At 44.7% G+C, this 17,057-nt stretch overlaps 1 protein-coding gene across 1 annotated transcript; it reads left to right on the top strand.

Moving 5' to 3' along the window:
- Positions 1-5,640: 5,640 nt before the first annotated feature.
- Positions 5,641-16,531, top strand: LOC133499491 (fibroblast growth factor 10-like). The gene is made up of 3 exons (XM_061817549.1): positions 5,641-6,450; positions 14,412-14,515; positions 15,975-16,531. Exons 1-3 carry the CDS (start codon positions 6,003-6,005, stop codon positions 16,164-16,166), a joined length of 744 nt encoding a protein of 247 aa, XP_061673533.1. The 5' UTR covers positions 5,641-6,002; the 3' UTR covers positions 16,167-16,531.
- The last annotated feature ends 526 nt before the right edge of the window (positions 16,532-17,057 follow it).

Here is a 17,057-nt window from a genome sequence, read left to right as displayed (position 1 = left end):
CAAATGCAGAGGCAATTTTACAACGTGATTCCTACTTTTCCTTCTTTATTGTCCAGCAGTCTGGACGCTTATACTACCGCTTCCGGGGGAAAAGAGTGATAAGCGGGACAGACATCTGGTTTGGGAGAGGAGGCTTGCGATTGTCGATGGAGATGTTAGTTATGGTTAATTGGTGTACGCTACATCAACGAATGTTTGACCTCGTCGACCGGGGCCAATCCAGTGATAATGTAGGGCAGCTACAGTTATGTCTTGAACACGAGCGTGCTTTGGAACAAGCAGTCCAGCGTGGCGGCTTTCATCTGGACCCCATCGCGATGCGTGTCCCCGGGCGGTCAGACTGGCATCCCTGTATCAGACCTGCTGCTTTATTAAAGCCTCAGCCTCCTGTGACCCGGCACACACGGAGCGGGCCCCGGGGTACGCTCACACATGGTTCCCATAGGTCACTTGGTTTGTTTGCGACTGGAAGTTTGAATCCCTGGCAGACCACATGCGGATTGGGAGTTGAAGAAACACGGCGCAAGGGGCTTTCCTCTGCAAAACATCTGCTGGATGATTGCGTACAAAGGGGAGGGGCTCAAACCTAGGGGGGGCCGCTTGGTAAAAGCGCAGACACACGACTGAAACGAGGTGGATTTCCACGCTTGAATTTGCTGGCAATGTTCAGCACACAGAGGTCGACCCCCAGTTTGAGGGCAAGCTACGGGGCAGGCTTGTTGTCACTTCCAGTCGCGCTTTCCGAGTGCCGCTCACTTCAGTGCAAAATTGAAAATTGAATTCACATTTTCAAAATATTTCGCTTGGTAGCAGAACTGTAATAGCAGTTTTGGAATGTATTCAAAAAATAAACCAAAGTGGTGCCTTAAAATAATAAGTGACTAGACTAGACTAGTTTTTTGAGATACAAGCAATTATTTTTAGTATGTATGTGAAGAAGGAGGAATATTATTACCCCATTATAATGATTGACATTCTGGTTGCAATTTTTATTGTTTCATCCTTGAGTCTATTTTTGGACACCAGGCTCATTACAGTTTAGCAAACAATGACCTGCACGGTAAATCAACCAGGCACGATGACGCGCAATACTGCACCGTAATGAGAGTGGTCTAATATTTGTTGACTTCAATTAAATAAATAAGAGAGTAAAAACAAAAAAATCCTATCTTCATATTTTGAAGAGCAACTTAAGAGTTGCAGCCTGTAGGCCCGGATCAGGAGATCATTTATTGGCTTTTCCGTGGAACTTTGAAATTGAATTCAGGGAGCTCCACCTATGAAGAAACCCAAAATGCTGAAGCTGGATCGAGACTATCTCCAGTGCCCGCAAATCTCCCTCATATTGCCATCAGGAGGGGCAAAAGCAGGTGTGCTTATGTGGGGCCGAATTTGCTCCTCGGCCTCTGCAGAAATCCCGCAAAGCTGGCGAGTCTGTTGACATCTCTGGGAGGCCTTGTGAGGCTCCTATGGATGACGTGTCACTCGTGTCTCTGAGCAAGAAAGCTAACGGCTTCCTCGTAAAATTCCGGATTGATGATTTGATTTGAAATCAAAAATGTTGAATTTGCTGAAAACAACCTCCTCGAGGTATTTGTCTTGAGGCCTTCAAGTAGAGCTATATCATTCCAAATTAAAGAACAAAAATGGTGTTGCCTGCGGGGCTTCTTCCACGGCGATTCTGGTTGTCCCAGCGGGAAACGATGCTGAAAAGGAAGCGCTGATAAGATTCCTTTGTTAACGACCTCAGATAAAACCGCTCCATGCGCAGTCGAGACCAGACCCCCACCGCACCCCCTCCGGCCGTAGATCGTTGACGGACGTTAAAGCGGGCAGTAAAAAGTGGGACTTAATGGCGGGAAAGTAAGCAACAGCGCAGACGTCGACAAAGAAATGAGGAGCAGGTTTGGCTTATCACGCCGGATGGGTTAAAAATGTCGCTGGTTGGCATCTGATTTATGTCGCCAAGGTCAGTGGACTCACAATGTATACAAACACTCGTAGCATTACAATTACCGAATTGTGTTTTTTCATTCAAAGAATTTTTGGCAAGTACTCGCAATTTAGTAGATGTGACAACAATCATCCATATTCTCCAAACACACGTGGGAAAATTAATTATGGTCCAATAAAACCAAAGATGCTCTAAATTGCCCCGAGGTGGGATTGTGAGTGTGGCTGTTTGTCTTCATGTGGCCTGCGATTGGCCAGCAACCAGTTCAGGGTGTGCCCCCCCCTCCTAACCGCTGACAGCCGGGATAGACTCCAGCACTCCCGCGACCTTTGTAAGGATGAGCGGCTAGGAAAATGGATGGATGAATCCAAGGGTGAACGTTTTGGTCATAATTCCACCACATATTTTCGGGAGAAACACAACACTTGCTCATCACCAAAAGAATACTAGACATTGTATAGTAGCGTTGTATTTGAAGTGTCATCCTTTGGGTCTTTTTCCTCGAATGAGAAGAAGGAATTATTATTATGTAATGTAATATGATTAGCGTACTTTTTTGACTTTAGCTGTACCTCGATTGGAGTTTTGCACCCCAACCAAGGCTTTAGTTCTTATTTATTCAACAGCTGACGAGACCTGACAAGAAGTGGATGAGCATCAGAGGAAGCCACATGTCTTCATTGCATTAAAAATAAAGCGCCTTGAGGCCAAGGTACTGGTCCGATGGCCGTGATAAACCAGTGGGCAACAATATTGATTTAACATGATTCATATGCTGGGACGTTATCTAATATGCAATTGCAAAATGTCCTCTTTGCGATTAAGAACAGTGACTGCGTCGTATAATGCAGGGATGTCAAATTTGATGCAGAACGGCCGAACCACTAGAATCATCTCAAATGTAATATCATAATAAATACCTACATATTTTCCCTTTGTTTCAAAGCAAAATGGAAGAAATACAATAGGAAAAATTTTAATGACAGGTTTTGAATCGCTTTTCAACTGATGAGAGCGATTGTATTTTAAGACACAAAAGTTGGAAACTCAAAAATATAGTATTATACTTTATAATTAAATTGATTTATGACAACTAAGAATTAGCACCGCTGCATAATACATAGAAAGACAAAAATTCTCAAAATAATAATTCCGCTCATTACTGATAAAAAATAACTGGCCACACGCTTACACAATACAGCATATAGTTTTTTGTTTGATACACACAAGGATCTCATTATAAAGATGTAGTTACACGACACAACAAACGTGCAAAATATTAACGGAAAGTACTTTGGGAAATACACTCGGGGCGCGGTCACTCCACCCCGTAAACTTTGGCAACTCGGGATGTGGTCGATACGAGCAGAACTGACAATATGACGGATGTACTGACGTACGGTATGTGTCCCTGGTACTACTCACCAAGTTCATTTATGAAATTATAGATTGAGCGCACTGTCTCTAAATACCGCAACGTAGGGCCGATGAACTCAATTTCCCAACGTACCCACACATCGAGGCGAAGCTCGGATTGGTCCTACCATCAGCAGATTCCCGAACAGACAGGTTTTGTTCCGTGGGCCGTAAGTTTTACACCCCTGGTATATACGTACTGTATCTGATGGAATATAGTGTGGTCATAGTGTAATTAAACATTATTACCATTAAAAAAAGAAAAAAAAACCCATTGATGATAGCATGAGGCGGCACAGTGGCTCAGCTGGAAAGCGTTGGGCTCACAGTTCTGAGGTCCCGGGTTCAGTCCCAGACCTGCCTATGTGAAGTTTGTATGTTCTCCCCATGCCTGCGTGCAAAAAAAATCGTGCAAAATTAAAGCCCAACTGATATGCCTATAAGCATTCTAAAATAGATATTGTAATGAAAAATACATATAACATTATTCACTTCAAAGTCTATACAAAAAAAATCAATGTGAGCGCAGAGCGTGCCATCCAAGCACAAAGTCGCACTCGACATGCCAGTGGCGGCCATATTGGCTGCAATGTCATTTGCAGACGTCACACAGGGACATTCGCCATTGAAAACGCATATTGGCACGTGCTATGGGAGAGAAACAACAGAGATTTTCGGATTTTTCCAACGCCCCTTCTGACATGGAAGCTCTTTTCGGAGAAGAGAATATCTCACAATCGAGTGAAGTGACCGGGGCAATATTACCCTATCGTTTCAAGCCATATTTAGACGGTATGCGGCTCACTTCTAACTAACAACAGACCCCCCGACAGTATGTATGACAGTATGCAGCGTACTCAGCCACCAGCAATGCCGTAAAGCGACCTGGCCGCGCGACGAGCCACCGCGGGCCGGCGCTGGCTGCGTCCGCAAATCACGGCTTCAGCCGGGGCGGTTCATCGTGGCGCCGGGCACACATCAACACATTTAGCACCTCTGACTTCCGTATGCTGATCTTTTTTTACTTTCTGAGAGGATTACGTCCTCGCCCCCAACTATTATTTTTTTAGTATCTGTATACACACCTACCCATCATTTGGAACCCACGAAGCTCTCGTCCTTTGCACCTGTGAAATCCATTTTTCACAATGAACCAGGTCTTTTGGAAACATATGACGAGTAAATCTATCCTCCCGACTGTTCGAGCAATACCCAGCAATACAACGAGCCGGCATTTTGGCTAGCACGAAGGAACTAACGCTACCTTTCCGCTGATAAAACCGTTATAAACACACAAGGCCGCCTGACCGGGGTCCTGCTGATAACGTCACTTCCTGGTTCTTCTCCAAAACAAATCCCTTGAGAGGATTTTCATGGCGGGACTTACGTAAAGCCATGTACGTCAAAATCATGTGTGGTGAAAAAACGGATGGGTCCATTCCGGCTGCCTTTTTTAAAATTTAAAACATACTAAAAATCATCCTTTTCATGTCAGTCGACTTTTAATTGGACACTCTAAATTGCCCTTAGGTGTGATTGTGAGTGCGACTGATTTTCTCTATGTGCCCTGCGGTTGGCTGGCAACCAGTTCAGGGTGTACCACAGGTGCTGCCCATTGACAGCTGGGATAGGCTCCAGCACTCCCCGCAACCCTTGTGAGGATAAGCGGTTGAAAAAAATGGATGGATAGATGAATGGATCTATGGATGATAGCATATTACATATAGAGTTCTTGACAGTCTGAGTATTACGCATGTGGGCATGGAGATGGTTTGGCACGCTGCTTTGCTCGCAAATGTGAAAGAGGGAGGGCTCAAGTAACTCACCAACGCACAAAACTTTTCACATCGAAGACTCGACAAAGAGGAGAAGGTTGGCTGAACTGTGCCCCACCAGACAACTGCGTCAGTACCTGAGTGCCACGGTGCTCTGCAGCAGTCTGCAGTCCTTTTTTTTGGGGGGGGGGGGGTCAAGAGAGACAGCAGCCAGAGGAGAAGAGAAAGAGAGCAACCGAACTCAAATGGATTATCTGACGCACACTTGGATTGGCTGACGTGACGCTTTAAATTTTGAGGGGGGGTTCTCAGCGCAAACTCTACCAAGGCTCGGCCGCACATGTGGAGTCTGGCTGGTAGCGAGCACACCGCGTGCTGGCCGTTATTTTCATTCAGCAGATGAGGAAGACTTCCACCTGGATAACTCTGAACCTTTTTTTTTTTTTTTTGCCCAATTATAGCAGTTTCCTGGACGTAAGACCCACACCACGGCAATCGAGAGAATGAGAAACCTGAAGCAAAGCAACAGGTTTCTTACTGGAACACTCTTTCTTTGCCTAATTGATGTTCTTTCCTACTGACTTGCTTCCAAGTATCTTAGACTGCAGACCTAAATAGAAAAGAACTCGGAGGAATACCAGCTGGAGGCTGAGGGAGCAGCTTTTAATTTAAACAAGGCAGAGGGAAATCGGAGGATTTCATACAGGTGCTACATAATTTGGATTCGGCAGGGGGGAATAGCTGACCTGTCGCGGGCAGTGGAGGGCTCCCCTCCCTGCCCTCCCAGACTATCCGCACCCCCAGCAGCATGTCCCAGTCTCTGAGGCTGCCTCTAGTCCTCCACACAGCACACTACCATGATCAGATGTGCTGCTGGAGGGAGTAAGGCTGCCTCGTGCTGCTCCAGGACTGATTTTGGAGCTCATTCTTACTCTTGGACCGGCCACTGGTTGAGGACCGCCACGCTGTTTCCCTCGTGGTCTCTGCCTCTCCTGCTAGCCCTGGTAGCTCTCGCCTTCACCCTTCCTGGAGGAGACTGCCATCAGCTCAGGAGAGACAGACTGAGGCTCACCTTACCGGGAAGCCACAGGGCACCGCTGAACATTTCGGAAAGCGTCCCCAAGCCCGGGGCCACCGGGAGCCCGCCGGGTCGGACTGGGGTACCGCAGGGTCGGCATGTGCGCAGTTACAACCATCTCCAAGGAGACATACGGAGGAGGAAGCTGTTCTCTTTCCAGAAGTTTTTCCTGAGGATCGACAAGAATGGAAGGGTCAATGGAACCAAGAGCAAGGATGATCCTCTCAGTAAGTAATCAACGTAGGAATCGGATATCTGCAGGAATCCAGATAAAGTTTTAGAAACGTATGTACCGTACTGTATCACACGTGACCGAAATCCCCTTTAGGGACTTCAATGCACTGTTTCTAATTTGTTGTCTCAGAGAAAATGCGATTTTGCACTCCCCTGGATGAAATGAATCATTCCGGGTTGTTTGGTTTCAAAGCAGACATCCATCGGTATCTGCCGTTTCCAAACACTCGGCACAGAGTTGGTAGCTGTCAGATGGCTTTTAAAAGGAGCACAGGCAGATAACCCGGCCATTATCAGGCAGTCTTCACAGCCCAGAGTAAACCCTGATAACAACCACTGAGCCAATTTGGGGGGGGGGGGGATTATAGATGCCAGCCCCTAACAGAGCTTCTATAATCTTCCCTGCCTCTCCGTGTTTTCCCACCCGGGTAAATGAAATCCCGGAGTCAGACTTTGGGTTTCAAGAGAAACTCTAAAGCAATTACAGGTATCGGCGTTCTCGATCAGTGTTCCCACCGAGCAACGTGTGTGTGCCTATCAGACTTGCAGCCGCTCACATGCTCCGGTGGGTGTGTGATGGTATAGCGGAGTGGGGGGGGGGGGGGTACCGATGACACATGTGCTTGCAGGCTTCCCGCTCACTTCTCCTCACATGCTCTTTTCTGCTGTTTTCTCCCTCTCAACCCCGAGTATGTGCGTGGAACTTTTTAATGATCCCCCGGGAGTGCTAAACCACACTTTCAATCAAAGCGAGCAACAACGTCAGCGGGAGATTTTTTTTGTTTGTTTTTTTTTGTTTTGACAAGGTCATGACAGAAGCCACTTTATTTACCGGCAGTATTAAAACCCTGATACCTTTACTGACGTATTTGTGAAAAGTTGTAAAAGTGACATGCACGCCATACAGCCGACTTGAGTATTTATTGCGTTAGCGGTGTGTGAACGCGCCTTTAAGTTTATGTACGTTCTGGAGCTGATTTATCCTCCTGTCGGCCTGAAACGTCTCACTTTCAAGTGCGTTTCCGTCGCCTTTTCAAAAGTCAGTGGGAGTTAACGTGGCTTTCGCGTCAGGGAGGGGGGGTGGCGAAAAGGAGCACAGGGCGACAAGCTGGAGGTACAAGTTCATGAATGGCCTGGCTGATCATTGTGGTCACATCAAAGCCGTGTGTCGTCTACATCAATGGGGCTGCCATCAAAACGCTCTCTCCTGAGGGGGTCCGGGGGACACTGTGGATTTCGTGCTCTCGTATCAGGTTCGCACAGTAAAGGACACCGCACAACAGCAGCTTCAGTCTTTGCTCCCTGGGGCTAGATATGATCCCAGGTCTGATGTCTTTTGTGGACTCCTCACAGTCCCTTGAAGTGACAAAATATCCCGTTTTTCCTCCATGAGCGGAAGGACAGCCTTTCCCATCCTGAGCATGAAACTGCGGGATAAACCTGTCCGCACAGGTTAAATACGATAGTTCCTCTTCTAGATTTATTAAGGTGCTTAGGATGTGCAAGCACTGGCTTTGGGTGCTGCCTGTGGCCCCGCGAGGACCCAGCTCAGTCTTTCTTAAACAGCCAGTATCCAGTCTCCCACAGATTTATGGGGATGCCGGTGGAAAAACTGTCCCACATGGCTTTTCTAACCCACCGGGAGCATGTGCTGAGGTTGGAGCAAGATATAGAAAGCTTCTTCGCTCGGTACCTATCTGCACAAGCATGTGGTTAAAACATACAGTATATGTTACCCCCAAACCCCCATCCCCCATTGAATAGACGACTTGCAACGCAGCAATATAAAACTTGCTGTTCTATAAGTTCTCTGACTTGGTTCTTTACTGTTCAAGCCTGTCACGTGCGTAGGTGCCGTGTGTGCACTGATGCGAATGCGTTTTTCGTTGTACACATTCATCTTATTTAATCGGAGCGTTGGCTCTTTGCGTGGGAAAAACAGATGGTGCTCCGATGAAGATTTGGGGAAAGGAGAAACAAAGAGAGAGAGAGATGTATATCTTTTCAATGAAATGAGGAAGAGGATGGATATGCCCACTGTGGTCCTTTTTTTTAACGTTATTAGAACACATCCTGATTTCCACCTCAGCATGAGAACGACACATTATTTCGTCCATGCTGTGAAAATTAACTGATTTTTTTTTTTTTTTAATGGTATCCAACAAGAGGGAGGAAGATAGCAAAACAAGCTGCAAAGTGAATGTTTGGCATCTTTTGGAAAAACTGTTCCATTCCACAACCAATGCACCATTTGCGGTTGTTGAGCGTATCCAACAAACTGCACGTTGCCCGTTTCGCATACTATACATTTGCCAGCTGCCTCAGTTGGTACACATATGAAACAGGATGCTTGGTAAAACTTGTAGTTTATTGATGATAACATTTGGAATGCATTTTTTTTTTTTTTTGTCCATGGGACACGGGTCATGGTTTTGTGTGTGTACTGTAATAGAATTTGAATCACAAAAGAGGCCACAAATGGTCTCACTGGCTTCAATCTTGATTAAAATTGACACCTTTTAGTCCAAACATTTTCCAGTTTCTTTTGAGCAAACTTTATTAATTAGTTATGGAAAACCATTACGATACGTATACGTATAAAGAGAGTCCCCGTTTTACGTCGGTTCCAACATACGAGGTTGTGAACGGCGTGTGTTAAGTACTGTAGTTTCACGCAAAGGCATTACAAAACATTGTCAAGTGGCACAAGAATGCACTCTCAGTGATCGGTTTTACAACTATAGAGACAGACTTATGACTTATGTACAAAATGGGGCTATTTTGCCAACATAGAAACAGAATTGGGTTGCAATCCAAATGTCACATGTATGGTGATTGTTCGAACAATAACTGGAGATTTTTGTTTTGCCCGTGACAAATACATTAATACTACGAATGTGAACTCCAATGAAGTTGGGATGTAGTGTAAAGACAAACTACAGTGACCTAAAATTCCCTTTCAACCTATATTCAATGAATACGCTACAAAGACAAGATATTTAAATGGTATAACTAATTAACATTATTGTTTTAGATTTTGAATTTGAAGCCAGCAACATGTTCCAAAAAGCTGGGACAGAGGCAACAAAAGACTGTAAAAGTTGAGGAATGCTCAAAAACCACCTGTTTGGAACATTCCACAGCTGAAGAGATTATTTGGAAATAAGTGAGTGTCATGATTGGGAAAATAAGAGCATCCCTGAAAAGTTCAGTTCGTTCTTTACAAGGATGCAGTAAGCGACGATCACCACTTTGTGAATAACTGAAGTACACGAGTAATCTACTAATTTAAGAACAACAATGTTTAATTGCAAGGAATTTAGGGATTTCATCTTCTGTGGTCCACAATATCATTTAAAGTATCGGAGAATCTGGAGAAAACTCTGCATATCAGCGGCTTGGCCGAAAACAGACTTGGAGTGCTTGTGACCTCCGATCAATCCCGCAGGAGGCAGTACATTAAAAACCGGCATCATTGTGTAATGGATATTGCCACGTTGGGTCAGGAACACTTCAGAAAACCATTGTCAGTTAATACAGTTCGGCACTACAAAGTCAAGTTAAACTTTACCATGCAACGCGAAAGTCAAATATCAACCACACCCAGAAATGCAGACACCTTTTTTGGGCTCGAGCTCATCTGAGATGGACTCATGCAAAGATGAAAAGCAAGCAGCATCTGGTCGGACAAGTCCACATTTCACATTTTTGTTGGAAATCATGGACGTTGTGTCCAGAGAGGAAAAACACCATCTGGATTTGAATAAGTTCAAGGTTCAAAACCCAACATTTGGGATGACATGGTGGTGAGTTCAGAGTTCATGACTAAGTTTTACATCTGTGAAGGCGCCATTATTTCTGAAAGGTAGAGTACATACAGGTTTTAAAACAACATGCTGCCATCCAAGGAACATCCTTTTCAGGGATGTCCCTGCTTATTTAAGCAAGATGTTGACAAGGTACATTTTGCACGTATTACAACAGTGTGGCTTTGTAGTAAAAGGGCGCAAGTACTCGACTGGCCTGCTGGTGGTCCAGACTTGTCTTCCATTGCCAATGTGTGGGTCATTATGAAGCGCAACAACAGAGACCCCCAACTTATAAGTCATCTTAACAGTTCAATATTACTGTAAATATTGTTTTTACTAGTTTATTCAATTAACTAGAGATCGAGAAGGATTTGCAAAGTCAATGAATGCTGTTTCTATGTTTTCCAAAATGTCGTTACTTCATTCAAAGTGGAGTTTGTACTTTGGGCTGTGACCAACCTGACAAAACAAGCGATTGTGAAGCAGCGAGAAAAACAATCAGAGCCATTTCACAAACATTGGCCCTTGCCATTGAAACTGTTTGGTATTCCCTGGAGTAATAAACCACTGGTGTATGGGGGGGGATTTGTCGTCACGCATCGTAAGAAGCCACGCTAAGTTACTACTGCCGTACTTATAACATTACCTCTTGGTATGGTGCATTGGTGTTTAACACTTCTGCAAAGTACAATATTTCATATATTGCACTTCACAGGACCGAGCTGAATCTTTGATCTTATAAAACGGTGCACGTGTGCCCAATGCTGTGGCAAGGGAACGTCTTTCCACCTGCTAAACGCGTCCATGAGCGTACACGAGCACATTAATGCGTGTGCGTGCGGGCCAGTGTATATAAAACTGTCTCGCCCCAGCCTCCGGTGGCTGACTTTGATCAGTGATCATTACAGCCTTTTCTAATCCTCACTCCACCCCCCAGTCTTACTGTCACGGCTTTTCTGTTCTCTGGCTTTTCATCCCTCCCATGTTTACAGAGCAGCCAGGCTCGGCCATAGATTGTCTTACATCCTCACTCCATCCCAGACACCTGATCCCTACCCAAAAACCAGCTCCTCTCAGATCTTCAATGGCCGTTGTGTCACAGTCCCCACCGCCGCCTTGCTGCTTCAGACCTCATCGCCCCGAGGTGCCACTGTTTGAACTAGAAACCGATACAGTCACGACCTCGCGGACGAGGAGGGAGCCCGCCGTGGCTTTAAGGGACGGATTGTTCTTTTCGGGACACACCTGCGTGCTCCTCTGTCCACTCCAGTACACAGCTTCCAGCCTCAGATCCGGAAGAGGGTGTAGGTGGCGGGTGGCGCACAAACAATGATCAGACACATGAGCGGTGCTGATCAAAGGGTGTCGTCCCCTTCACCGTGATGGCTGTCTGCACATGTGAGGGGTGCCACGGCTCAAGGAATTAGTGAAGTAAGGGAGGAAGTCATGACATCAAACAAATCATGGCAACTCCAGACAGCCACTTCCCGAGCACATTACACTGATTGGCATTCGTTTACTGATACCCAACTAGCACCGTAATCACCACCATTCCAAACAGAACCTTTTAACACTGTCTGCGCATCAACCAAAGAACCCCTTTACTCCCCGTTCCCAACCTTTACTGAGCCCAGAAACACATTTTACTTTACATAAATCTCACATGTCCCAACAAAAACTCATTTCAAGTGATCGGCATTCATTGCAGGGTTACGCTCCAGGCACATCTCCAATCAGAAATAAAGCAAAAGAGAGACACCATTAAAAAAGTCACACATTTACACTTATTAAAACACACTTCTTAAACAAGCTGCATGCATATTTGTATACACCAAAAAAATGCAAGCATAAAATGGACTTCAAAAAAATTTATGCATGTGTAATAATGCGATCAAAGTTATTTTATTATTTAGGCCTTAAAATACCAGAAACTGCTGAAAAGTGCATATGGCCGGATTGCTTTAATAGTCGTTTAACCTTCACTCAAATATGTAAATATGAATTGTCTATCAACTATTTTAGATTGTAGACTGCATTTTGCTATTTCGGATCGGCTCCAGGATAAGCTGTGGAGAAAATCAGTGAAAATAACAAACGCATAAATACAAGTTAAGTCCCTCTAAAGCGAAAATACCTACAGTATGTCTTCTAAATTTGACACACCAAACAACGTGGCCAAATTTCAATGATTTGACAAATTTGAAGGTATATAAAATGATTGACATGGTCCTGCGGGTCCCAGCCCTGGCGGTGCAGGTCCCCTACACACCTGCGTTGATTAGGGGGCGCACACCTGCGCCTCGTCTGCGATAATGAACCCCAGTACTTATTGGACCCAGCGGAGAGTCAAGCTTTGCCAGATCGTTGCCATCCATGCCTCGTTCCAGCACTCCCTTGTTTCTGATCCCGAATCCCGGTGTGTCGACCTCTGCCTGTCCTCCGACTAACGCAGTAAGCTTAACGTCCTTGATACTGCTGCTCTCTGACTGACCTCTCGGCTTACGACCTTGGAACAAATAAAGACCTTCTATTAACTGCGTTCCTGCTTACCGAGTCGTGCATTTGGCTCCACATTAGAGTTCTGGTTTTGACAATGAGGCTTCAAAATTGTGAAAAATCAAGCCTTTGTCACTGCGCTCAAATGATGTGGGCGTGTCCACAGATTGTGCTTAGACCACACCCTGCTTAAAAGTACCGAATACCACTAGTGTGATCGGAAAAATAGATACTCCATCATCTTGCTGTTTTCTCATGCCGACAGTACATCCTTACGTCCTTCAAAGAGAAGTGCTAACCAGCTAGCTTGGAAGCTATCAGTCGTGAGCCCAGTAATATCTAAGACAGTGATTTCCAACCTTTACAGAGCCAAGGCACATATTTTACAATTGAAAAATCCCACGGCACACCAACAAAAGTAAATGTCACCAGAAATGGATAGATTAATTACTGTATGTACTTCCTGCCATCTAATAAAAGAGGATTTTTTTTTTTGTTCTGTCTGTCATTGTGCCTCGCTGGCATGAATAGATGAATAAAGATATATTATTTCGTGGAAATAAATGCTTGTTTTTTTTTAGCAATTACATAAAATTGGATAACTTCCCACGCCACACTAATGTACCCCGGGACACTGTTTGGGAATCACTGATCTAAGACACCAGCAATTGTGCTGGATAGCCACTGATGACGAATGAAGGCGCACAAATTCTTGTATAATGGAGGGGGGGTCCCATGTGTCATGTCCAATACCAAAGGGCATTGGGTGCAGCAGGTGTACGTACATATGCTATCCACAAAACGTGACCAACAGCTGGCTTGGTGCTATAAATAACAGAAAATTGCAGCATTTCCAGTTGTTTTTCATTTAACAAAAAAAAAAGTCCACTTGGAAAACAACTATTCAATTTTACTAGCTCATGTCAACCAACCTAAAAAATTGATTGCGTTCTGCTCACTTGCCTTTTTTCCCCCCTGGAGGCAGACACACATCCAAATATGTCCTCCCCACATGTTCAATAGTCGCTCCCTACACGCACTGCCAGCAGAGAATGAGACAAGTAGTCGTTGTGGTCAAAGGACACATTGGGAAGTTATATCTCTCTGATGACCTCTGGTACACAGACCACATACCTGGGGTATAAATTAGCCCCTGTGATAGTCGTTGAGAACCTTGAATTATTTGCAAAGTGACTCAGAAACCCGACCCAGCAAACTGAATATAAACAACCTGAAGATTCTCAGTGGTGTCCACCTCTTCATTTTCAAACTGTGCAGCTGGAATCGGTTACACAGTTGTAAATCTTGTTTACAGTTGTAAAAAAAAAAAAAAAAAAAAAACTTGGGGCCTAAATGTCCCATCCTGTGTTCCCTCCTTTATGGGTTTCAAAAATGCAATCACACTTTGGTCCATCTGTGGGAAGAGGAAGAAAAAAAATCTGATCTGAGGTCCAAGAAGTACAAGACAGGTGACATGCAATGTGCATTGATCTCTTGTCTTATCTGAAGCAGGAAAAACAATGAGCACATTTACAACCTCTGCCATCTCAATTTGATCTTTGCAGACCGGAAAGCAATCCCCATTTTTCCATGGTAGAATACAAAATGTAGAGCCATATTGATCAAATCTGCCTCGTACTGTATTCTAGGTATTCTGGAAATTACATCGGTGGACGTGGGGGTGGTGGCAATCAAAGGGCTGAACAGCAACTACTATCTGGCAATCAGCAGGAAGGGAGAGCTGTACGGAGCGGTGAGTATCAGAAGTCTCGTTTCGATGCTTTCAGGCAGAAAAAACAAATCTCATGACTCTGAACCCCCTCCAGTTTCATTTTTCTAAGTCTGCACCCAGGAAACTCACGAGAGAACGATATAGTTTCCAGTTGGATCATAGCGGAAAGAGGAAACTCAAGGGTCGAACACAAACCGATAGCTATTGTCTTCTGAGTACTTACTGATACTGATACCACTACTACGTTACATTCATAAGATTTTAAATAACATGATGACAAAACATCAGTATTGGCCCTATAATGATACCTGGTATTGGTAGTTGTCAATCCCTAATGAATCTTCTTTTCCTTTCGCCTTGTCCCGTTAGGGGTCACCACAGCGCGTCATCTTTTTCCATCTTCCTCTCTAACACCCACAGTCCTCATGTCTTCCTTCACAACATCCATCAACCTTTTCTTTGCTCTTCCTCTTGCTCTTTTGCCTGCCAGCTCCATCCTCAGCACCCTTCTACCAACATACTCACTCTCTCGCCTCTGGACATGTCCAAACCATTGAAGTCTGCTCTTTCGAACCTTGTCTGCGAAACATCCAACTTTGGCTGTCCCTCTAATGAGCTCATTTCTAATCCTATCCAACCTGCTCACTTCGAACGAGAACCTCAACATCTTCATTTCTGCCACCTCCAGTTCTGGTTCCTGTTGTTTCTTCAGTGCCACCATCTCTAATACATACATCACCTCACCACTGTTTTATAAACTTTGCCCTAGCAGAGACTCTTCTGTCACAGTCAATCCCTAATGAATAATGGAGACTAATTTATGGGATTGTGGTTTCCTTTTTTGTCTTTGGGGAAGGCAGCATGGGTTCATTCCCCGCTAAGTGGCAAAGTCAATGTGTGAATGGTCATCTGTCTCGACGTGCCCTGTGATTACTTGCCGACCAGTCCAGGGTGTAGTCCCCCTTCTGCCTGACTGCCGCTAAGGTGAACTCAAGCTTCCCCCTAAATCTAAACACAATAACAGCATAGAAAATGATTGGAAGAAAAACATTGAAAATCATATATTCCAGAGTCAGACTGGGGCTAGAACAAGCTATTATTAACAGTACAGTTGTTGTTGTTACAGTTTAACATAATTCTAAAGTCATACAAGTGTAAAAATATCTCATTCTAAATTAGTTCTGAAACGATTATTCGAAGAACTCAAATCACTTGATTACAAGTGCCTCTGACTCAAAGCTTCGCAGGGACCACTTTTCAAGACCAACTAATGTAAATGCAGACAGATGTACCACTCTCTGTAGAAGCAATAAGATGGCGGCAACGGTGGCGGGGCAGAAGGAAGGAGTCCCGAATAGACAGAAAAGTTTGCAACCATTTCGCACTTAAAAAAAAAGAAGATAAAGTGTGATGGTGTCGACTGTAAAGCTGAACTATTAGACTGACACATGGTGGCTCCTGTTTTTTTTTTTTTTTCCAGAGGCAGTTTGGCATTGACTGCGCGCTGAAGGAGCGCATTGAGGAGAACGGCTACAACACGTACGCTTCAGCCGAGTGGAAGAACAAGAAGCGGCAGATGTTTGTGGGTCTGAACATCCACGGGAGGCCCGTGCGAGGGAAGAGAACGCGCAGGAAAAACACGGCCACGCACTTCCTTCCGATCATGGCCTGAGCCCGCCGGAATCGAGGACAAATGGCAGCACTGGCGAAGATCGGCGCTCTCGCTTGAAGTGAAGACTCTCAGTAAGGAATCTTGGAACTAAAGCACTAACAATGACAAAACAACCGGGTTCATGAACTTCATTTTCGAGAGAAGAGTGAGTATATGTTTGGCGTGACACAGGATGCAATATTTATCCTGTCTGTGCCAACTGGGCGTGAAATGGCAAATATAGAGATGACAAGTGTAGTATGTCCTGTTTATCATTAAACACTAGAGAACAGAATGAAGAAAACCATCACTTACTTAAGACCTGTATTTTGTCTGTACTGTACTGATTTATTTATTTCGTGATTATTTAACTGAAAGGGGAACACTTACGAGGCGAGCATTCCTTGGCATTCTTTACTTTTTTTTTTTTTAAATAGGATCTCTATCAAGTGAAAATAAAACAAGAGTTTTTGGCCTCTGCATCCCATTTGTTGTGTTCACCCTACACTCTTGATTTGTGAGCATTCAGGTCACGGTATGTGTGTCCTTATCTGGATGGCTGACAAGGGAACCATTAAAGTCTGAAGGCTTTGGTAATCCATGTGGCAGCAATTGCTCTAATGATTATCTTCCAACCCGAGCGGAAACATAAAGACAAGACAGGAGGGGAGGGAGTACACAATACGGATATGCTTTGTCGGTGAGCGTCAACCCCAAGACACCTGCTGGAAATATGAAAATACTGTCTAAAAACCTACAGGCGCAGGATAAAAACGCTTCTGGTTTCTATACGACGTGACTACGCAAGAAAAGGAGTGACATGACCTAGATCTGACCACCCACTTCATACAGTAGTTGCACGCAAGTGTGCTAATCAGTGACAGATGCCTTGATTCCAGATCAAAAGCGCGC

This window comes from Syngnathoides biaculeatus, chromosome 4 (genome assembly GCF_019802595.1).
Source record: "Syngnathoides biaculeatus isolate LvHL_M chromosome 4, ASM1980259v1, whole genome shotgun sequence".
Lineage (NCBI taxonomy): Eukaryota > Metazoa > Chordata > Actinopteri > Syngnathiformes > Syngnathidae > Syngnathoides > Syngnathoides biaculeatus.
Note: the sequence above shows the minus strand (reverse complement) of the source record. Positions and strands in the feature narration are given on the sequence as shown.

Bases quoted from the DNA above. Each gene is read 5' to 3' on its own strand.
- LOC133499491 (XM_061817549.1), top strand. From the start codon at position 6,003: ATGATCAGATGTGCTGCTGGAGGGAGTAAGGCTGCCTCGTGCTGCTCC. The intron at 6,451-14,411 runs GTAAGTAATCAA...ACTGTATTCTAG, and splicing joins GAGCAAGGATGATCCTCTCA to GTATTCTGGAAATTACATCG. The intron at 14,516-15,974 runs GTGAGTATCAGA...TTTTTTTTCCAG, and splicing joins AGGGAGAGCTGTACGGAGCG to AGGCAGTTTGGCATTGACTG.